The 24,041-nt window shown below is 50.4% G+C and overlaps 1 protein-coding gene across 1 annotated transcript in view; it reads left to right on the top strand.

The window, feature by feature from the left end:
- Window positions 1-24,041, top strand: part of EPHB1 (EPH receptor B1) — a 290,702-nt gene that overhangs the window by 165,488 nt on the left and 101,173 nt on the right. Inside the window, exon 4 of the mRNA XM_057316010.1 lies at window positions 12,627-12,962. Within this exon, the coding sequence (XP_057171993.1) occupies window positions 12,627-12,962 (336 nt within the window). The remainder of the gene's footprint in view (window positions 1-12,626; window positions 12,963-24,041) is intronic.

Raw genomic sequence — 24,041 nt, 5'->3', positions numbered from 1 at the left:
TCCGAGAAACTTACCACACAATTGGCTGGAAAGTGCCCCGTCCGAGCCAGACACCTGAGAACTAGTATGATATGGGGTTGGCTGTGGGCTTAGCTCACGGATGACTGCAGAGAAAGAGCAGACTACAGTCTGACGTCAGCCCGTGGAGAGGCCAGGATTCCCTGCAGCCTGTGCCAGAGGCCACCTCCATGCCCCTCAATCAAGAGCGCTCTGACTCTGAAGTCACATCAGGAAGGTTGGCTTGTCTTAGAGGCTACGGGGAGGAGGGCCAGAGGCTGCCTGGACACAAAGGTCCCTCCATCCTCCCGCCCCATTCCGTAGAGAGAAGGTCAGGGCCGTGTGGTAGCGGTGTGCTGCCCTCTGCATGGCCGTGGGCTCAGACTTGCAAGAGATGCCCAAGGCGGCCTTACGAGCAGCTCCTCTGGGTCACTGCTGAGCTCTGTTCACCTTGGAAATGGGGACAGAGGATGTTCGATTGTGCCGTCTGGAGTGAGACCTTCGTGGCATCTGCGTGGCGAGATGAAGCTCAGTACAGGCTGGCTGTGCTGGGCCACACGTGGGCAGAGGGTGGGTGGTTCGGCGGGGGCAAGTGGCCGTGGGCAGTGGGACACTCTGGTCACCGCCAAGCCCTGACAGTGCTCAGTGAGCACAGATGGAGGGCCGCTCGGTTCCCGCAAAGAACACGCTGTCTGCTGGCCAGCGAAGGGGGAGCTGTGTGTGAGGCGAGAATTCGCTCCCCTTGCGAGTGAAGGGCAGTGTCCGTGGCTGCGCTCGGTGAAGCGGTCTGCGCTGAGCTCTGATGAGGGTGGCCAGGCCCCTGCCTGCGGCCACTGCTCCGGCCTTGGGCCGAGGCCTCTTCTGAGTGGACCTCACGAGCCGTGTGCCCTGGCACTGCACTGTGACTGATTAGATCGGGAACGTGGGTGCCTCAGCAGACGGAGGTCAGAGCGGGCTCTGACTGAGGTCCCTCCACACGTGAGGCACGGAGCTGAGCCCCTCAATCAATCTCACAGAATATAAGCTAGGTACTACTGTTCTTCCCCATTTACAGGTGAGAGAGCCGAGGCCCAGAGGCCTTGCACGGGAGTGAGTGGCCGGGCCGGATTTCCACCCAGGCCTGCCTGGCTGGCTTCAGGGCTCTTTTCCCTCAGGGCGAGGCTGCTTCCCTCAGGAAGGAGGACCTCTGCCTCTGAGGTGGCATGGCACCAAGCTAACGACACCCCACTCGAGACAGAGAGGGATCGCATTTTGTTAGCTCAGACTCGTCCCGTCCTGTGGTCTGCATGCTGGTGCCCGTGAAGCCTGTCTTCTGCGAGGCGGGGGCGGAGAGAATTGGGCGGGGGAGGCACCAGTGCCCTCTGCTGTGTTATAAGCACCCCTCGGGTGGGCGTTCAGGCTGACGCCACCGGTTCCCTAATAGAAACAATCCTTCCGCAGAAATGCTCAGACATACCTCGAGGGGCACATACGCTGGTATTTGTGGAGGAAATTCACCTAGAAATAAAATTGCTGGGTAGGTGGGCACATGCACTCAGAAAGCCATTCAGTATTACCCAAGTGCTCTCCCAAAGGACTCGACCCGTTTACACCGCTAGCAAGGGTATTCGTCTGGCTTCTCCACACTCGGGCCAGCTTTTACTTCTTGCCAATTTGACTGATCTCCTAGTAATTTTGACTAGTATTTCCCTAATTATAAATTAGTGTGTATTTTTCATACACTTCTTGACCAATTTATTTTGTCTTCTGGGAATTAACTGTTTATAACCCTTGTCCTTTTTCTATTTAAAAAAATTGATTTCTAGATGCCCATTAATTATATGTGACATCTGCCCCCCTAGCCCCCCACTGATTTTTACTCTATTTATGGGTATAGTGTTTGGTTTTGGTTTACGTTTTGATCATAGTGATGTTTTTAATCTTTAAACTCAAAGCTGACCATCTTTTTCTTTCTGGTTTTGGGGATTTGTGTATTGACATTTTTTTTTAAAGATTTTATTTATTTATTTGACAGAGATAGAGACAGCCAGCGAGAGAGGGAACACAAGCAGGGGGAGTGGGAGAGGAAGAAGCAGGCTCATAGCAGAGGAGCCTGATGTGGGGCTCGATCCCGTAATGCCAGGATCACGCCCTGAGCCGAAGGCAGATGCTCAACCGCTGTGCCACCCAGGCGCCCCTGTGTATTGACATTTTGCCTGGGTTTTGTGTATGTCCTCCCACTCTAAGGTATAAAAACAATCTCTTATATTTTCTTTCAATTCTTTATATAGTGTTTATGTTTAGCTCCTTCCTCCACCTGGAGATTATTTTTGTGTAGGATGAGATACTGGTGTTCTTATATCTTATTAAAAATAACGTCCCATTCGTTCCACCTGAGTTGTCCACATGTTCGTGAGACGCCTCTCTTGTTATCCACTAAATGCCTGTATATACTTATCTTTATTTTTTCCCATTGAATGAATGTTCTGTTCTGACATCATTTCTAAACTATTCTAAAGATGGTAGCTTTATAAAGGTTTCAATAACTTGTAAATCAGACCCCTACATATTATTCATTTGTCAAAAATGTCTTGCCCATTCTCAAACATTTTTTTCTTCAAGATGAACTTTGAAATCAGCTTGGCGCATTTCATCAAGCAATCCTATTAAATTGAGATTGGGATTACACTGAATATATGGATTGCTTTGGGAAGGTCTCTCATTTTTATGATATGCCTCTCCATCCAGGAGCATGGTGTTCAGGTCTACTTTTGTGCCCTTAGAGTAAAGTTTTAGAGTTGTCTTCATGTGGGTATTACTATACAGGCCTTGTGAGATTTAATCCTAGGTATTTTATGGGTTTTGTGGCTATTGTGAGTAGGTACTTTCCTTCATTATATTTTAAATAGGTTATGGTTATCATTAAGAGATGACTCCCTAGTGGTGGGAGTAGTGAGCTTCCCAACACGGAAGAATCAAACAGAGGCTGGCCAACCACATAGGGACTGTAGAGGGCATTCACCACCAGGGACACACTATGATCTGCAAGGTTTCTTCCTGTTCTAAAACTAAAGTGTCAGAATGAGGACTTGATTTTGGATGACCTATAGCTTTCTGGGAGGAATATCTACCTACTCAGTTTCCTTTTTTGTCCCTTGACCTTGAATTGTTGTCTTTGGAACGTGGATCTGTCCTGTATACCTGGAGAGAGGCAGCGCAAGGTTCTTTTAGAACTGAAAGGGACAATGGCTGGAAGAGTCTTCTGTGTATTCCCAAGGAAAATTAAATGAATAATCCATGAATCTGGGGGGTGCATCTCCAGCGGCCTTGTCAGTTAGTGTGACTGTTTGTACAGGTGCCCGCCTGCCTGCAGATTTTGAGCTCCTCAGGGCAGATGTCAGTGAATTTATGAATAGCACAATCTTATACACAGGGCATAGCACATGCTGGAGTCTTCGTAAACGAGTCTCGATCGATCAGTTACAAATCAATGAAAGAGCAGGCTCAGAGAGTATAAGTGACCTGCCTAAGGTCGCACTGTGGCAAAGCTGGCCCTCAGCGCTGATCTTCTCTTTGTGAGTCCAGCACATCTTTTATGCCTCCACAAGGCCTCTGAGCCTCATTTCAGGGCTAGGAAAGAGGTCTCGAAGGCCATGTCTTTAGGATGACATGACCTCTAGCTTTCCTTGACTTGAAGTGTTCCCAAGGACTCTGCAGGAGGGAGTCATGTCAATGCTTTCCTCTCTCCGGCCTCACCTCTGACCACGAATAGAAGTTCAGCCTCATATACCTCCCCCACATGGGCAGTGATGGGAGACATTCCTACTGAAACAAGCTGCCTCCCCAGGTCTGGGAGGCTCAGCCATCCTCCCAGGGCTTCTGCAGCCTTGTAGCAACTAGACACTCGGGCTCCAGCTCAGACCAGGTAGAGGGGATGTCTTGTTTCCCAGAAAGTGAAATCCACCCTCTCTCTCCCAGACAATTAGCTCTGTCGAAGCAGGAGAAACAAGGAGTACTTTCTACCAACATTGGTGTTTGGTGAAATGTATAACACTAGGTTCTCCGATGCTCCTGAAATCCCTCTCAGCAGGGTCCCTCCTTGTTTTGACTAATCATTTCTCCTTATTACTAACTGTTATGATTAGGAGAATTGCCTGAGTACAGGCCCAGTGTTCCCAAGACCCTAATGAGCAACACGTGCAGACTTGCTCAGCACTGTGCTGGAACCACTGTTGCTCTGCCTCTCCAAGGAAGCCACTGGAACAGTTCGGGAACGAGAGCTTCCTGGCACCCTGAGAGACCCACCCCCTGCCCCCAGCACCCAGCTGCATGTGCATCCATCACTCCTGCACCTTATGCCCTTAGGTGCCTCCACCCTGAGTGAACGAGTTGCTAAGGGTGAGCTTTGGGACTGGCCAGGCCTGTCTTCAAGGCTTGATTCCACCACTCACCAGCCACGTGACTTGGGCAAGCTCCTTAATGTCTCTGAGCAGGAGTTTCCTCAGGTGTCAAATAGGGGTAATTGTTTCTACCTCAACGAATGTTGGGAAGATGGGATTTCATTAAAGAACAGACCAAAATACCTAAGATCATCCTTTGCATATAGGGTTTGTTATCAAAACAAAACTTGGAATTCCATACAGGGCACCACTAAATGGAAACGAAAGCTCTTCTCTTTCAGATGGTCCTTGTAGAAATCTACTCTAGGAGACCAGCCAGCATTAATCACTCACTTAGTGGAATGAAGCGAGCGAGTTCCACCAAATCAATGTCTTGTCATTCCGACATCTGTGCAGGTGGCACAGGTGTCTGTCCACAGGAAGCCTACGTCCCTGGGTTCATTTTAAACCGGTTCCAAAGGTGACATAAAATTGTCTCTGGGAATATTGGGATCCAGAGCTATTAGGAAAAGAAAGCAATGATTTCCCCAGGTTTCAACAACCTCTCCTCCTTGCCCCAGAAGGACAGCCTGCATCTTGAGGGGAGCAACCAGGATGCCTTGTTTGCAATGGGACAGGCACCTCTCAGCTCTCTAGCCCTGCTGCCTAGGCCTCCAGTACAACTGCTTCTTTGGAAGGGACACCTCAGAACTTTACACACTACCATCTTCACATTAAGCAAATGGTTCTAAATGTCTGGTGCTCATCACTCACAAACTGTAGACAGTCCTTGGTCTGTCTTCTTGTAAGGATCCCAAGCCTCTCTTAGCTTCTACTGAGTGGAGGATGCCTCACTAGTCCCTTTCAATGCCCCCACTTTGCTCCAGGTCTCTGATAAATTATTTGTGGTTTTCTGAAATGGCCTCGAACAGCCACCCCACAACCCCCAATGAGAAGACCTGACAACTCCTGCTGCCACTGACTCCTGTTAACTGTGGTGCCTGACATAGAATCTCAGGAACTGCCCCACAGCCATCCATGGTGCCTCCGTGAAGGGCACAGGGAGTGTGCAGGCACATGCCCCTCTCCAAGGTTCTGAACCAGCATGGCGTGCCACATCACAGCCCTTTCCTCTAGGACAGCGGTCATTCCTGTCCAGTCTCTCCCAGAAATTCTACACCTAGTGCAGGAATGATGGGAGAGGAATTGATGTCTCCGGAGGGAAAGAAAGAGGGAGAGAGAGAGCTGAACTTAGGCTGGGACGTGTCATGGGTACACGTGGCACCTAAAAAGACAAGAGGGTTTTTTTGTTTGGCATTGTTTTCAAATAACCAGTTATCAAAGAAAGAACCACAACTGAACATGAAACTGACTTCATGTTTATTTTATAATTCTATCACCTTTCTGATAATTGCAAAATTTCCCTTCTTTTGGCTTATGTTACCTTTCAATTTATCCTGCTTTCAGCCCTGATGCTGTATTGAGGGCAAAGGTATAACAACCAGCCTGACCTGGTTTTCTGCATATTTTGCCTCCGTAGAAGACCTCATTGTACATCTACAGTCCCATTTCCAGGTCTGCCTCTGTTGCTTGACTCCTATCTATCCCTCCATAAAATCTCAAAGGACTTTCCCCCCTTTCTCCAGGAAGCCTTCCAATTATTCAGACATGGTTCCTTAAGTAGTTGTCATAGTGAGCAATAAGTAAAGAGTTGTCCCAATAGTATTGTCATTTTTGATAACTCTGGACCACCCCACCCATGTCTTCCTGGGCCCCCACATCATGCTTTTTGCACCATCCTTTCCCCTGATGTCATTTTCTGATCTCCCTCTCTATCCTCTCTTAACCCTTAGCCCACATTAAGGTATGCACTACCATCTTGACTCTTCTCAGTCACAAGAACATTATCTCTTTATTCTTTTGAGTTACAATATTTAAGAGTCTTGAGAATCAACTGTCTTTCTTGGCTCATTCCCAGACCCTATCTCAACCCTTCCACCTAAAGGAAGGTTGACTAGAGGACATAGTTTGCTGTGGGAGTAAAGGAGGGCCTTCCCTGACCAGAGGGTGAGGGAGAACAAGGAAGCCCAAGATACCATGTCAAAGCCAGACCACCTCTTGGGATGCCAGGGAGCAGATATACACGTGCACAAAGAGGTTAAAAAGAGCAGGACCCATTCTGGAGATATATCCCCATGCCCAAGATTGGGGTTCTCCCCTTCCTGGATGTGCTTGCAGGGGTTAGGGGACCTCAAGTCTATAGACTGGAGCACATAGCCTTCAAGGTGATCTCCTCCTGTATAGCCCCAGCCTGCAGACAAGGCTCCAGACACCATCCCTGAATATTTTGTTCTGCATTGATCTTACCTTTTCCCAGACATCTGTAACTCTTTGTGTCTGTATTACTTACTTTGATCCTTACCTGTATGTGTCCACAGTTCCCAGTACTCCATAAGTAGGGGGGCTCACCTCACTACAAAGCATCTGGGTTCCCCAGTATCTGTAACCTCCATATCTTCATGGCTTTCACAGTGCCCAGCCCAGTCCTGGGCATGGGATCTCTGTTCAAGAAATGAGGGGCTGCACAAGATCAGTCTTAATTGGATGAGCAGTTCAGGGTTCCAGATCATCTAATAATGACAATACTAATAATAGCAGCTGATATTTATGGAGTTCCTCTGTGTGCCAGACACACAGCTAAACTCTTTGGGTATATTATCTCATTATATCCTCAAAACTACCACTTTTCGCAGATGAGCTTAGAAGTTCATCCTCTCCTGCTTCACCAATAAGAGAATATTTTTTGACTTTGTTGCTGTGAACATCTAGGGGGTTCACAGATTAGTTACAAGGAACTATGAATCCCTGGGAGTCTCTGAAAAATCATGTGTGTGTTCAAACATTTGCCCATTTATCTGGGGAAAATCGTCGCTGCTTTCATCAGATTCTTCAAGGGGTTGTGCACACAAGGTGGAGAAGCCCATCTCTGGCCTGGCACAAAGCAGCACGATCGCAGCCTGCACACGGGGTCTCCCTGGAAAGCTTTACCTCATCACCGCTGTCACCTACCAGCCCTCTGTGGGGAGGGATGCAAGGCTGTAGACCCTGGCCACGGCAATATACAGTTAGTGAGACCCTGCCGGGTTGGCACCTTGGACGAGGCTGAAGTTCACATCTAAGTTCTGAGACCAGGAAGTTGGCCTTATTAAGATTCCTGTTAAAGGAATTGGCTTTCAGGGCTTACCTATCTTCAGCAGATTTTCCCTTTGATTACTCAGGAATGCTCTTATTTCCAGCTTAATGCCTGCAAATGTACTCACCCACTATCTCCCACCCACCCTGTCTTTCCATTCTTCTGAAAAAAAAAAAAATCATCTGGCCTAAATCACATTAAGAAGCAGGAGATTCTATCTCAATATGGCAACACTTGGGCCAATCCTGTGTCTCTAGAAGGATATTTTCTGTTTAACTCTTGGAGGTCTCAATACCAACTGTATTTATGCAGGCTGAGCCAACCTCTCGGGCACGTTCTGCAAGACACGGAGCCCCATCCTCATAACCCAGGACCTACCATGCCCCTCACACTTAAACCAGCTCAGTGGTTTTCCCATCTTTTAAAAGGACTGAGTTTCTTTAGCCCTTTTCACAGGAAGCTTTCATCAGTAGTAACCGTGGCAACAGATCAGAGAAGCTTCAAAAAGCCTGTCTGTATGTAATTAAGAAAAACGAGGACATGGACGCAAGAGCAGGGAGCTTAGACAAGGAGACTGTGGCTCTGAGCCCTGCCACTGCACGCACTGAGGGCTTTTGCTGACGGAGATGACAGATTTTCTTCTCCCTCTGACTTCCCTCTCCACTCCCCCTTTTAACATTTTTGTGTGGTTGTCTCAATTGGCCTCGTTCCTGGGGCTGTTGCTGGGAGCTCTGGTTCTGGACAGATGCTCCCTGCAGGGGGAAGGCCTCAAGCCCAGGGAGTGCAGCTTGTATGGGTAGGGGTAGCCCAGCACCTTCCTCTAGGGAGGTTTATTCAGGGGTCAAACCTGCTCTGGCCAGATTCTCCAACCACGGGAGAGGTGGGGCAGCCTGCTGGTGGGGACATGGCTCTTATCATTAGGCCAGTGGAGCAGAGACCAGGGACCACTGGTGTTTTAGCCACGCAGACACTGGGCCCTGGCTTGCCCTGTGGGGAGAAGACCTTCTGGGAAAGGGAGCAGGAGCTAAACATTGTTGGGAGGCAATCTTAACCTGGGGGCTGTTTTATCTCAGAGCACTTATTCTTATCTGAGTCATCTCATTTATCTCGAGGTGTCCTTCTTTCCTGTCTGTTTTCTCTCACCAGAATGTAAGGTTCACGCAAGCAGAGTCTTATCTGTCTGGCTTTTTCCTAACCGTTGAGTGCCTAGAACAGCACAGGTGTGTTTGTTAAAGGAATGAATGAGTGAATGAATGAGTAAGAAACAGGATCCCTGTTATTGTTGGTGGCCCAGTCTCGGGCCACCTGCACAGATGGACACTGTGAGCCCAGGCACTGTGCTGGGCTCTGAGATAACAAGACACACCCCTACGGCTGAGGACACACAACAAGACAAATTTGGTTCTCCCAGCTCTCTTTGAAAGGAAAATATTCAGCTACATGCAGTTCTGGACTCAGTAACTATGGGCCCTCTAGGCCCCCATTCATGCCCCCACTGATGCATTTCTCTGGAATGCAGCCATGAATGAGAAGGGCACATTAGTTGCTTTACATGAAGGCTATTTCTAAATAAACATGAAAAAATCTTCCTGGAAACGCACCACTTTTCTCCCTGAGTGGGGAGCAGACATGGGGCAGCATCAGCTGGGGTCTTCCCAGCTGCCACGGACATCATTGCATTAAGAGACTGGGAAGGCCTCTCCAAACCAGCTCCTCACTTGCTACCTTTATCTCACTACAGCTTCTGCCACTCAGGGCCACAGGCAGTGGGTCCTCACTGTTACCACATCTGTATCCTCCCTCTGCCCCACAGCAGGGCCTCTCATACTGGAGTGGGGTGCACACGTGTGATCTTAAGCCATGCACCTTAAGCAGAGGTCAATCCAGGTGCAAGGGCTTTGCCTCCCCTGGGCAGAGAGCGGGGGCACGGGAACCACGGACACAAGCCAGCCACACGCTCCTGCCCACCAGAAGGCCACAGCACGGTGAGGACAGCACAGAGGAAGAGATCATCACCATGCAATGATGGTGTTAGCGTCTAGAAATGGACTTACGGAAACCGAGGGGTGGGGGCTGCATGACTGCAGTCCTCAGAGAAGCCTCCTGGTGGGATGACTGCTAGATCTTGGAGGGTGTCCAGGAGTTCATCAAGCAGATAAGGACAAAAAGAATTCCAGACAACAGAGAGCACGGTGCAGAAGCTGGGGGGCATGAAGGGAGTTGAGTGTGCACAGGAAATCACACTATTGTTCCTGTTAGCCACAATGTAAGGGTGAGGGTCAAGTGGCAAAGGATGAGACCGTGAGCAACACAACTGCACGGGGTTGTGAAGGATGTGGATGGAGGGTAACCTTTTGGGCAGCTGGGGTTTGAGCAGGGGAACACCATGATGCCATGTACGTTTTGGAACCCGCACTCCGGCGGGCAAGAATGGATAGGAGGGATGCAAAGCAATGTTGGCGGGTTCACGAGCAGGCTGTTGCTGTAGGGCAGAAAAGGCCACAGGGCCCAGAGTTCAGAGGTTATGGAGATACTGAGGAAGAGAACATTCTGAGGAAGAAAAGATGGGCCCTCACTGTGGTGTCAGTCCGTCTGTGGAGGACACAGAAGACGTGACTGTCAGGGTCTGGCTGGTGAGGACTCGGGGTGTCGAGGAAGGGAAGGACTGAAGGGCCTTCCCTGCATTTGTCAGGTAGGAGGCCACGAGAAAAGCAGATGTGGTGGGGAGTGTGGAAGTAACTGGGCTGCCCTGGGCCGAGCGGGGAGGGAGGAGAGCCTCCACTTTGAAGGGCTTGGCTGGAGGGTGAAGGAGAGGATGTTCAACGTAGAAAGATGCCAGTGATTGTGCTTTGGTTTTAAAATGGCAAAAATTTATGGGCGTTTAAGTGGAGAAGGTGGAGTCAGGGAGAGGGTGACGTTGAAGGTCAGGAGAGAAAGGAGATGCTTGAAATGGAGAGGCCTCAACAGGGTGGGAAGGATGGGTGGTCAGTCTCCCAGGCAGTACCTGTCCCTGCCCCGTCGCCCAAGGCTGCTCTCCAGTGACAGCCTCAGGATGTCCCAAGGATGCAGTAAGATAACATTGTTAGAAGATTCACCCCACGCCTCGCAGAGGAGCGAGTGCTCGATGAACGTATTTATTATGAGTACAAGAAACGGTGGCCTGTGGCAGAGGATGGGCTGTCTGCGGAGAAAGGGAGCGGTGACACTGACCACGGGGAGCTTGTGGTCTGAATCTCATCCGTCTGAGCAAACAGACGTGTCCAAGCCAGGCACTGGCCAATATGCACGTTAATGAATAGTGCAGCGTGAGGTGAAGCTGGCCTGGCCCAGTAAGAGCCCGCCGACGGCCGTGCCCACTCCCCTCCCAGCCCTGGCTGCGTGCTGATTCGAGAAGAGATGGATGTTTATCCCTGGGCAGATGGGTGGGGAATTCTCGAACGCTGTTTGCAAGACTTCAGTAAAGATGCTTCATGCATCCTGCCCTGTCACGAGCACGCATGAATGTTGTGCTTTAGCTCAGGCCTAATGGGCTTTATATAGTACAGTACTGATTTTCTTTCACATTTTAATAGAATCCGATTTAATATTTGCTTTCTGCTCTAGCTGCTTCTGTTGACTGATTCAGCACAGAATCCTTCCCTGGCGCCCCCCGACCTTGTTGTTATTCCCTCATTTTGTTTGTTGGCATTTGATTCCTGTCTTCAGCGTGAACCACTTTACACATGTCTTCGTTCCACTGGCGACAGTCACGTGCGTGATTTCTGAATGCATTACTATCCAGAGCGGCTGCTCCAGCAGCCCCACCGTTCAGAAGGGGGGCTTCTGGGTCGGATTCCTTTTCACTGTTCGACATCGAGGACCCTCAATGCTCAGCTGGGGAACCTGAGGCTGTGATCCGTTCTGTTCTTGGGCAGCGGGTTCTCCGACTTCATCAAATGTCCAGCACCACGGCTGGTAATTCAGAAACAGGTTGCCTTTCTGCAAAGGACCAGGCTTTCTAGAATTTAGTATTTAGCAAGGCATTTCCACCTTTGCCACAGGATGAAGAGCAGCTGTAGACAGAGCTGTCCAGAGGGAAAGGGCTGCCCTCCTTGGCTCCCAGTGAGCCTGGCTGGTTTGTAGGAGAGAGAGGCCGTTCAAATCCGTGAGCAGATCTGACCATCAGCCTTTGGAGTACCATCCCAGTGTAAGGCCAGAGTGGAAGACAGCTTTTCCTTAGTGGGGAAAGAGAGCCGGTTTTACTAGCAGGTGGCACAGGGCTATCATTAAGAGCACGAACTTTGGAATCAGGCAAACATGGGTCTCCATACTGGTTTCAGTTCTTATAGACCACATGATCTACAGCCAGGCTCCATGCCCCGCTTTAGTTTCCCTTTCTATAAAATTGAATTAATCATTGTATCTTCCCAAGTAAATGCGTGTAAAGCAGCTAGCAGTGTCTGGAACAAACCTCTACTCTCTTCTTATGTCATGAGGTCAAAAATGGTGGCTGTCTGAACCTGCCACCCAACTCTGCTTCTTGTCCTCAAGCACCAAAGCTTGGGCACCGTGAATATTCATCTGTGCAGGCGATCTGGAAGCCTGTCCTGCAGACAAACACCCCAGCGTGCACACACCACACAAACCCTAAACTGTGTGAGGTTTTGTGCAGGATGCCAGGATCTGTTGGGGCCTTTGATGGGCCACTCGTGTCCCTCAACCCCCCCTACACTAATTAAGAAAAGACAGGAATCCAATTAAGTGTCTAATATACATACATACTACACGGTCAGGTTGGCTGGGGGAAATGGCGTAGTTCTGAGAACAAAAAGGCTTGAAGCCAGGTCCTTGAACCCTCTTCTCCTTTGGCACATGTGACTGAAAGTCCCAGTGGGGACTACTGAGAGGGCAGTTTGCGGCGAGTTGTCATCGCTGTCCACCGCATTTTCTCGGAATGGATTGGAGTGTGGAGATTGGGGATGAGGGACAGAAGAGGATGTGTGCCTGTGACAAGGGTGGGAGCACACCAAAGACAGATGGAGAGAGGCTGGAGGAGGAAGCCTCTGCCCAACCTCACTGGGCCCTTTGTCTCCTTGCAGGTGTTCCATCAGGCCCCCGAAATGTCATCTCCATTGTCAACGAGACGTCCATCATTCTGGAGTGGCATCCGCCCAGGGAGACGGGCGGGCGGGACGATGTGACCTACAACATCATCTGTAGAAAGTGCCGCGCAGATCGTCGGAGCTGCTCCCGCTGTGACGACAACGTGGAGTTTGTGCCCAGGCAGCTGGGCCTGACCGAGTGCCGAGTCTCCATCAGCAGCCTGTGGGCCCACACCCCTTACACCTTTGACATCCAGGCCGTCAACGGAGTCTCCAGCAAGAGCCCCTTCCCCCCACAGCATGTCTCCGTCAACATCACCACGAACCAAGCTGGTAAGTCTGAAGGCATCTGTGCTCCTTCTGTCTGTCTGCGTGGGGGCTCCCTGTCCATCTCTGAAGGAACAAAGCTGTAGCCACACCCGTTCTGCTTTCAGGCCTCCTCCCAGGAGTGAAGGCATCAGGTGATGGGCATTTGTGGCCATGGAGGGAACAGGTGTAGTGTTTCACCTCTGAGAGTGAGCTGGATTCCGAGGGATATTCTCGAGCTCAGCAGGAAAGCAAAGAGGTCTATCCAAGTCAGCGTAGAAGCCAGTACCCTTCATCCATCTGGGGCTCAACAAATGCCTTTGGAAAGATAGATGGACAGACAGACAGATGGGTGGTAGATGGACAGACAGAGGGGTAGGCGGGTGGGCGGAAGCCCTGTACGATGTTAAGAACACTAGTGCTGCTTTATCAGAAAACCCAAAGAAGGAAACTTCCCAGGAATCATGTGACCGAGGGAGTATTGCCTTCATAGATTATTTTTCAATTAAACCATGTAATTCAAGAGCACATTCTCCTGTACGGCTTGCTTAAATGAATGCTGCACTGTGATGGAGACCTCAGAGTGTCGGCAATAGATCACTCCTGATAGCCCGTACATCCCTGTGGCATGCACAGCTCAGAACACATTTGCTTCTCTCTTCTTTATTTCTGTATCTCTTCCTCTTCTGACCTTTTCTCTTTATTACTTTTTACACCTCTTGCAACAATCCATTTCTTTTTATATGCATTTAACCAGCCCCTTCATGCACTCACTCACTTATTTATTTCCTCACTCGTTATTAAGAGAGGCTTAGTTAGCATCCGATGTGTGACACGCTGTGGGCCAGACACTGTGAGGGATACGGTGAGAATTGGACACCACTGTTCCTCCCAGAATTTGCAGGATATAGACACACAGTCCAAATCTGCAGCATGGTGCATGCGAGGCGTGTGCATGGTGCATATGCGGTAAATACCCGGGGCCTTAGAGAGAAATGAGCAATCTCTTCCCTGGGGTGACGGCGCAAGACTGCAGAGGGAACGTCTATAGGCAGTGGGGGTCGTGGGCAATGGACTGTGATCTTATTTGGAATTATGGATTTTTCTCAATCAACAGATTCTAGAAGGACAGCTTGTTAGTGGAATAGCTGGAGCCAAGCACGTCCCTTTTCTCTCTCTCCCTCCGTGTAGCTCCCCCTTCTTAACCTCCTCTTCCCTACTCTGTCCTCATCTGCTCCTTACCTCCCCATCCTCGGGCTCCTTCTGCCTCTTTCAATACCAGGCATTTTTGATGACAGATGATTCTTGGGTTTAAGCTGTCAGAACTCAGGAGAAAAAAAGGTGTTGTGGGAGAACATGGCTGTCCAGATGGCTGCGTTGTTGCCGTGAGCCTGTGTGTGTTCGTGTGTGCGTGTTTGTATGTATGTGTATGGTCACGTGTTTGCATGCATGCGTGTGCAGTGAGAAAACAGGCGTGGAAGTGTGGGAGCCTCCAGCTGGTGACCACAGCCCCAGCGCCATGGAGACAAAGGTTGTGACAGTCTGTCTTACCCAAAGAAAAGGGGATGGTAATTTCTGGATCACGTTGAGCACGGAACATGGGCAGCCTTTGTGAGCAGTGTTTCCCTTGGAGAGTTTAAGGCAGAAAACTGGCTGAAATATTTTAGTGTCCCAGCTTCTGGGACTAATAATCCTGCCAGGCTGTCATGTCATGCTGGGCTTGGCTGTCTGCTCTCTCTCTCTAAGAATGTGCGAACAAACCTGCCACTTAGAGCGGTTTGCTTTGACTCCGGCCCTCCCTTTCCTTACCCCGCGAGTCCCGAACCTGCCCACCTGCTTGTCTCGCCATCTGCACCTTCCCAGGCTGCAGAGGCGCCGAGGGACCGGGGCTCCTGCAAGGGGCCCGGCATCGCCAGCGTTCCAAATACTTGTTGTTATCCTCACTCACTTGCTCCTCCAGGAGTGGATTTCTCGTGCCCTTGGTTCCCCCTCCGACAGCCCCTTTTTTCTTATCCTTCCCCGATTTTGGAGTCCCAGCCCCATCAACATCTTCCAATCTGGGATTTCTTTTTGGGAGTCTGGAATTTGGGTGTTAGAAAGTTTACAATCAATGAGAGAAGGATGCTTCTTGGTGGCATGTGGTTATTAAGAAACAAGTGACAAGTGACCCATGGGTCCTAATCTGTGGGCTGTGCGGCTCTGAGGAACATGGCGCTGTCTCGTTGCTTTGGCAGAGCCACGTGTGAATGCAAACTCTTTTTTACCAACAGATCATTCTTTTAAAAGATGAGATCCTTCACAAAATAAACACTTGGGCTTGTACCTCTCCAAGAACAGTTTAGAAACACAAATGGAAGTGACACTTTTGGGGAGCAGGGGAGGGAGAGGGTAAAAGGGAGAGAGGGAGAATCTTAAGTAGGCTCCATGCCCAGCACAGAGCCCGACGTCAGGCTCGATCCCACGACCCTGAGATCATGATCTGAGCCGAAATCAAGAGTCAGACACTTAACCAACTGAGCCACCCACGCGTCCCTAAGTGACACACTTTAGAATAGATGAAAGAGAGACTAAATAGCAGGTGTCATAAAAGCCAGATCAGTCAGATCCATTAAGGGCCCAGGTAGACGGCCGCATGGTCCCGAAGTCGTGCCACGTCTCTGTGACACAGAACCCTAAAAGACTTTTCCCTGCCTCTGGATCGGGATGGAGATGAACGTGTGTTTGTTGAGGGATCCGAGGTGCCCCAAGGTGAATTGGAGCTCGGCCGTGGGAGTCAGTAAGGATCGCATGAGAGAAGGGCTTCAATAAGTTGGCTGCTAAGTGGTCTTGGACTTGATTGGAAGTCTCATGCTCCTGACTACCAGACTCCATCCTGGGAGGCTGCTTGCTGCTCTGGGCTGGTTCTTCCTTTGCTCAGAAGCCACAGACCGCGTCCGTGGCTGGGCGTGTAGCTCGTACTGCTCTGCAGACACGGATGGGCAGGTTTTCTTCCTCCGGGCTGCCCAGACATGCCCTGCTGACGCTGCGTCCTGCTGCTCTCATGAGCCCTGCCCAGTGGAAGCAGGCAGCTCATCGTGGCTGATGGAGGTATCCACTAAAAAGGGTTATGGTTGGCATCAGTCCACCAGAGTTACCGAGAGGCTTTTCTTGGCCCTAAGGGCTGCGATCTAAGAAGAGACCCTAGGAGGTTTTGTGATCATCTTTGGTCCATAGGGCACACAGAGACAAGCATCACTGGGGGGACACTGAAGAATCTCTTGGGTCCTGAGATGCAGAGGTCTTCCATCTCCTTCTGTGACTGCCCCAGTCATGTCTATAGTCACGGCAACTCAAGGGTCTTGTATCACTTGGAGAGCAGCAGGATCAAGCAGGATCAGATCCTCACCTAGGCAACAGGCAGTGGCAGAGAACCACCATTTTGAGCTCCTCCCATGTGCCAAGCCCATGCTGAGCTGACGTGGATCAGATGAAGAAACCCGGGGTCAGAGTGCTTTCAGAATCTCCTCAGCATCTCACAGGCAGCAATGATGTTTCTAGGTTTCATGCTCAGATTTGCAGCCATTTTATTCTCCGACTGATCATAAATTGCATTTTGGTGAGCCGGGTAAGTTGTAAGCTCTCTCTAAGCTATTGCCACATAGCTGGGCCACTTCAGCTGTCAAAAAAAATGTCCATCATCTTTGGTCAGGGTTGGTCATGAATTATGCAAGCTCAGATTTACGTGAGGTCTTCAGGGATGCAGCCTTGCACTGAATACAGCTGCCTTGAGTTTAAAATAGACCAGATCAGGTGGAACTCTCTCTGTTCCAGTGGCCAAGCGATCTGCAGAGAGGTTGTTATCACCACTAACTCCTGCAGCCATTCTGTGGCGCCTTGCCCCAGATTCATCTGATGGCCGGATCATCTGGCTGTCAGAGAGAATTAAAGTGAATGACAAACTTGACTTCTTTTTTCTGCCAACTAGATTCAGAATGTCAGAGTTAGGGAAGGGGACCTCAGAGGAAATCTTGGAAAAAATAAATAAGACAAATCAGACCGGCACATCTAAAAAATCAACTTGCCACAAAATAAAATAGAGTCGGTGAATTTGGGACCAGGTAAGCGAGAGAGAACAAACTCCAAGGCCCAGGAGGCCTGGCCGGCAATGGAGAGGAGCAAAGCAGGGCCAAGTGTCAGGCAGTAGGGAGTGGTGAGGGCCGCAGAGAACCGTGGAGAATAGGGCCAGCCTCTGCTCAGCTCCAGCAAGTGCTGCCATAACCCGCGCTGCCAGAGCTTGGAAGCTGAAAACCTAGGTTTAGAATGTTGACAACTAGGGGCACCTGGGGGGCTCAGTTGGTGAAGCGTCTGCCTTCGGCTCAGGTCAGGATCCCAGGGTCCTGAGATCGAGTCCTGCATCAGGCTCCCTGCTCAGCAGGGAACCTGCTTCTCCCTCTGCCTGCTGCTCCCCCTGCTCGTGCTCTCTCTCTGACAAATAAATAAATGAAATCTTTAAAAATAAATAAATAATAAAATGTTGACAACTAATTAGAAAATTTTAAAGCACTTGAGAGCCAAACACATCCAATACTAGATTTGACCTGTTGGTTGCGGTCTGTAACCTCTGGTTCAGAGGGCTAATCTGATTTACCCCAAGCCTGAATGGCAAGGGTGCTGTGTTGGTCTAGCCTTATTCCATCCTGGAACAGTCACCTTTCTCACCTCTTTTTTTTTTTTATAAAGCTTATTTATTTATTTATTTTAGAGAGAGAGAGACAGAGAGAGATAACAAGAGAGAGCAGGAGCTGGGGTAGGGGTGGGGGGTCAGAGGGAGAAGCAGACTTCATGCTAAGTGGGGACCTGGAAACAGGACTCGATCCCAGAACCCTGGGATCATGACCTGAGCTGAAGGCAGACACTTAACTCACTGAGCCACCCAGGTGCCCCCACCTTTCTCACCTCTTGGGCTCAGTGTGGCAGAGGGACAGCGGGGGATCCTGCAGTTGGGCCCTCTCTCTGCTCTTCACATGACTTGTGCCATGACCCCCCCCTTTCTCAACTGTCAAATGGGAGTAATGACCCCTGCTTCCTAGAGCTGTTGTGACAAGCAAAGAGATGGGACAGAAAGTCACTTTGTGAACCAGGCTACGGACTGGGAGATGAGCCTCATTTCTAAGCCAGATGGCAGTTTGCTGGACTCTCTTCCGAGGCCCCTCCATCTCTTTGTTTGGGACTGATGTCATCCCCATCAGAGAAATGACAGGTCTCCATTTGGCCATTCTTCGAGGGAGGAGTGGGCACCAGAAAGGCGAGCGGCCAAGTCCCAGGGAGTTGATGAGGCCGTGGAGCCAGAACCGTGTACTTGAGCCAGGCTGATGCTGCCACTCACAGGACCCTGTCCGTCTTTCCTCCTCGTGCGTTCAGAGAAGCAGCGCTTGCCCTCTTACTTTTATGACGCCATCAGCAGTATTTATATCTGACATTTATATTACCCACGGTCCACGTGTGGCCCACTGTGCCTCCTGCATGTGGGATATTAGCATATTCACTGTGCCCACAGACACAACCCATTACTTAATTTTGTTTAAAAGATACTGCATTACTTCCATTAATGGTCATAAGTCCCTATAGTTTGTCCATTTTTAAGGTGTTTTTGAAGCTCCTAGACAATTAAAGTCACTCAGAGATGCTACTTTTCCCACAAAAGAATTACCTAGGCCACCAATTCCTCTGAACACATCACCTAATTTGCATTATTCCTTGGTTAAATATAGTATTTGCATGCATAAAGAATAATCTTTGAATATGAAAAGGAATTTTATGATATTGCAATATATCGAGCTCTTTGGAGGAAAGATATTATGTAAATCTCAAAATTAAATATTAAAACAATATTACAGTGCTGCCTGTAAAAATTTAGAGTGTTAAGATCCATATGCTGAAACCAGTTCATTTTTAGGGGTTGGTCTCATTGGAAATTAGTAGGCGAAATTTGCTCCGAAGTAGAGAAAAGATTGAGTCAGAACTTTAAAAAGACTGGAATGACTTTAAAGAAAACTTTCATTCAAATTAATAAAGAAAAGTTTAAAAACCTTAAGTAAATGAAATTTTCACTGTTCTTCATTCAATTTCATAGTTCATTTCATTGCTTTCTTCCCATTGTTAATTCTAAAAAGGTTGTTTTTATTGTTTCTTAAGCCCTGACATTGCGAAGGTAATTTTAAGTGGTCTCAGAAAGGTCCGGGCCATATTTGCAAACAGGGCTGTGTTGTCACTGATCAAAACCATGGCTTGACCCCCCCCCCCCCAGCCTTGGGGCTCCCTATGAGATGGTGAGCTCCATGGGAAATCAGACTTTCTCACCTACCTCAGCTTCTTGAGGGAGGGACCACACCGTGCTGGGCACAGGGAACCTTGATAAATACTTGCCAGGATCCCTTAGTCCCTACATAGGAGTTAGTGCATAAATGTTTGGCAGGGGTGTGGTGATCGCCGGCTGTCCAGGTATCTCCCTCCTCGGTGGCTCCTGAAAGGAAAACTGAAAGGAGCAATCTTAGGATGATGCCAGCAGCCCTGATCCACTTGGAGGAGCACAGTGAGATTCAGCCTTACTCCAAGGGGTTTATTTATTTATTTAAGAACTTTAACTTTGGGAATGTATTCATTCATTCAACACGGTCTTGTGACTGCTTTCCACAGGCTGACTCATGGGTTCCTGCTTCTAGGGGCTCCCGTTCGTTCGCTTTCTCAACAAATATTTATTGAGGCTTTCTGTGCGTCGTGCACTGCTCTAAGCACCAGGAACACAGCAGCCAACAACACAGATGAAAATCTGTGCCTTGCGGAACTCACATTCTAGTCCACAGCACTCCCTGGGACTGGAGTAACAGGCCCAGACAAGTCCCAAGGGAGCAGACGACTAGCTGGGAAGCAACACTGGCGGCCCTTCAGCTGGGCTCTTGGTCCCACAGCCTGCTGTGGTGCCAACGTCCACTTTCCAAAAGTTAGGAGGCAGCCACATGTAAGAGAGAGAGAGCATCTCGGTTTTGCAGTGGCTGTGCTGAACAGGACAGTGTGGGGTGGGCTGTTTCACTGCTCACTAACTGACCAGTTTGGACTTCTCATGGGCAGATATCACCTGCTGGACCTCTCAGTGCTTGCGCGTGGGTATTCTCTGTGTTTCCGGTCCTGGGCAGTGCCTGCTGATGCTGCTAACAGCTGGGGAGCAGCTGAGAATGCCCTGCCCTGCATCCCTGCGGGAGGACCAGAGGGCCCCGTGGGGCCTGGGGCTCATCTGCGTGTTGTACCCCAGCTTGGGCCAGGCACTTCAAGTCCGTGGTTTGTTAAACGCAAATGGGACAGACTGCTGGCAGTGAGATTGTAGTATGTTCCTTACCCTGTTCCAAGTACAAATGAGATTGCAATAACCCTCCTCATAGAGGGAACCTCACAGAGGGAACTTCTGGTTGGATTATGAGCTAGGTGCTGTTCGCCCTGTGGCCTTGGCAAACGAGGTGAGAGAGAGGAGTTGTCCTGGTGATGTGTCTGCCCTGCGCTCCTCCAGCCAATGTCGGCTCCGTGAGCCACAACTATACTCTTCGGGACAGTGTGCCTGTATCCATCTTATTAGCTGTTGTTCCCCAGTGGCTAACTAGATGCCTGAAATAGTAGAAGTCAATAAAAGTTTATTGAATGGATTAATAAATTATCAAGCAGATGTATGAATGAGTGCCTCAGTCTTTCTTAGACTCAGCCCAGGCATCAGCAGACGGTGCAGCTTGAGCTCTCTCTGTGGTCTTTCCTTCCTCAAGCATCTTTGGGCGGGTGCTGGGATTGTGGTTAAGCCCCTACATCCTTCCAGATGTTGCTGAGCTTTGGAACTTCCTGGGGGCGCTGTCCTCCCCAAACATGGCCCTGTGAGGGACAGTGGGCTGTGACCCGGGCTGCCCCTCGGCCTCCGGCAAGGCCCCTGCAGCTGGAGCAAGCATAGCTGGGGGTGGTTGCAATGGCGTTCGGATGCGCTGTCTGTCCACCGGCGTGCCAACTCCGTGCCTATCATTTTCACAGCACCAGCCATGTTAAACAGGCAGGAGCACCAGGGGTTTTTGAATACCGCAATTAACAAAACAGTAATCAAGCTAAGTGTTTAATTTCAGAAAATTAACATCTTCTCTGAGCGGATGTGAAAGATGGAGAAAAAAGGCACATTAAATGTTCTGGGTAAATAAAGGCAACACCAGACCACAAATATTTTCCGGTTCAAGGGAGACTCTTTGCCAACCCTCAGGCCTTGGGATCAGTTTCCTTCTGAGACCCGAGCTGCAGGACATCAGCGAAAGAATGGAGCCCTAGGATTTTAAAATGTGTGTGCCTTTGTTCCCTTCCTTTCCCTTCCCTTCCCTTCCCTTCCCTTCCCTTCCCTTCCCTTCCCTTCCCTTCCCTTCCCTTCCCTTCCCTTCCTTCCCTTCCCTTCCCTTCCCTTCCCTTCCCTTCCCTTCCCTTCCCTTCCCTTCCCTTCCTTTCCCTCTTCTCTTTTCCTCTGCTTTCCTCTCTCCCCTCCCCTCACCTCCCCTTCCCTCCCCTCTCCTCTCCTCCCCTCTTCCCTTCCCTTCCCTTCCCTTTTCTTTTCCCTTTCCTTTCCTTTCCTTTCCTTTCCTTTCCTTTCCGAACAGAGCAAATGCTTTATCTGTCCGGAAGAGCTCAAGGGCACAAGGGCCCCCTGTGAGCATATCTGCCCCATAGAAAATCCTGATGTGTGTATTGCCCTTCTCTAAACTGTACTAGTCATAAGGATGGCACAATGAGTTCTTGAACGTGCACTGGTTTTTCAGGCACATAGGCCGTATTTCTCCTGGTAGACTTTATGGCTCCCGAGGGAAAAGACCAGGTCTCACTCCTCCACTAACCCCTGTGCGTCAGCACAGTGTCCTCTGTTGCGGCCTTACATAACATTCATGGTCTGTGGTGCCTCATAAACCAGCCGGCTGGCTTTTGTGTGCAGGCACGCGTTTGCACGTGGGGAGGGAAGTGAGGAGAGCAGAGGGCTGGGCGGGCACAGGACCTCCTGGCGTCTGTTGGCTTATCTGATGCCCCGGAAGAGAGTGAGGGCCCAGGACAAGGACTGGAAGGGCAAGGAAGGCAGCTTTGCGGGAGGAACAGGGTGAAGTTTGAGCACAATAGGCAGCCTTGAGGCTCAGTGATGAGGTGCCGCAGTTCGGCAGGGAGGGAAGGCTGTCGGGTTGTGGGGGTCGGGCTGGATGTGGCCACACATCCTTAGGGAGGGGACTGGAAATGTGGCTCAGTCAGCAGCTTTCCTAGGACAGCTGACATGGAGAACAGAGAAAACAAAGCAAGAGACTGAGCGGATGGTTTGCAAATACAAAGGACACATTCCAGGGGCTCCTGGAAGTGCTCAGGAACAGAGGCAAGGGGAGGGGGGTTCAGTTCTGCTGTGTAATTTGTGGAGATTTTGAGTTCCCAAGGCCAGGTATTAGTTACGCAGCTGGATATCTTCTCCACAATGTGGGAGATAAGCTTGGTTACTGAGGGTGAATGGAGAAGTATTGGGGTCGAAGGTTTGAGGAGAATGGCAAGTTTGGCAGTGCCATTGCAGAGAATGGGAGATGGGATGGAGCAGAGAAAGCTCTCATTTCCAGAAAGCGTTGGGGGCTCCTTGGAAGCCGGTGATCGCGTGCTTATGAAGCTGTCCATCTGCCCTGTTATGTGACTGTCTCAGCAATGCATGGCTGACCCCACAGGAAGTTAATAGTGGATCTCTCTCGGGATGAGTTCTGCTTTGTGTCCTCAGAAAAGATAAAGGCAACTCACGCCTGAGGGTTGAGGGAGTATTGCCAGTTATGCTATTGCAAAGATGGAACTGGGCTGGATAACGAGGGGTGCGCATAAGGAAGGGGGCTGATGCGTGGGGTGCAAGTCAAGGCCGGGAGGGCCGGGTGAGCCAGCCAAAGTTGCAGTGGCTCGTCAGAGGTTGCCGAGAGGAAGGAGAAGACTTGAGTTTGTGGCTTTGAAGATGGAGCCACTTCAGGTGAGGCTGAATCCAAGTGTACCTTGAGAATGGGCGGACGTAGGGGAGTCGTGGGGTCAGGGGACAGAAAGTGCACTCTTCCAATGGACCGAAGGGCAAGTCCTGGGATGGAGCAGACCGAAGCCCAAGTCTTCAATGAGTCGGGGCTGGTGGTAGGAGGGAGTACACAGCGCTCCCAAGCTTCGAGAGCGGCAGCCCAGCTTAGTGACATTTTAACAGAGGGTGCGGGAGATGATGAGCAGCGGTGTGGAGGTGGTGACTGGGGACAAGGAAGACACACAGCCCACTTCCCGACCCTGAGGTGTGCTGGGCATGAAACTGCACACCGCCACATTTCAGAGGGTGCGAGGCAGAGGTGTCCCAGGGAGTAGGAGTCAAGGGGAGGGAGACCCATGCTGTCGTGAGGAGGGTGGCGTGCAGAGACGGGCTCGCTGCTGGGCACTGCAGGGTGGAAACCTGCCTGCAGGACAGCACAAGGGGCTCTGGGTCTCTGGGGCTCTGGGTCCTACAGCCTGGAGACTTCCATCTCCAGGATCAGGGAGGAGAGTCCCAGAGACTGCAGACACAGCAACCCTGCCTGGTATCGGTGGTGGCAATGTCAGCCTTAGGGTGGTGGTGGTAGGTTCCCCCGATGTGGGGGTGCCCTGCTGAAATGTGTGGGTGATAGCCAGGGAGGAAGGGACACACAGTCTGCTGCAGGGTATCCTTTGCTCTCTCCCATGGCCTCGCCAGGGCCAGGGTTTCTGTGAACTGCCTTCTGTGATCAAACATTCAACAAACCGGAGCGGCCGCCGTGCTTGTCCCACACCTGGACAGGCTGACAGGCCTGTGAAAGGCGGAGCTGATGGGTCTGTTCTCGGCCTCCCTGCCCTGGGACCAGGCACCGTCCAACAAGTGCCCCTTGTACACTCACATATCCCTTCAGAGTTTCCCACCTGCCTCGGGGCCACGGCGCTCAGGTTTGCCATCCTTTCCACAGCACAGGGCCATTTCCCGGTGCGCCTTCTGGTTACCCCGGCAGGGAGGAGGAGCCAGGCACGGTGACCTAGGAGGGTGCCCAGGACTCCATGAACCAGATGCTCCCT

The sequence above is a fragment of the Ursus arctos genome, unplaced genomic scaffold, assembly GCF_023065955.2.
Source record: "Ursus arctos isolate Adak ecotype North America unplaced genomic scaffold, UrsArc2.0 scaffold_20, whole genome shotgun sequence".
NCBI lineage: Eukaryota > Metazoa > Chordata > Mammalia > Carnivora > Ursidae > Ursus > Ursus arctos.
This window is presented reverse-complemented; position numbering and strand designations above follow the sequence as displayed.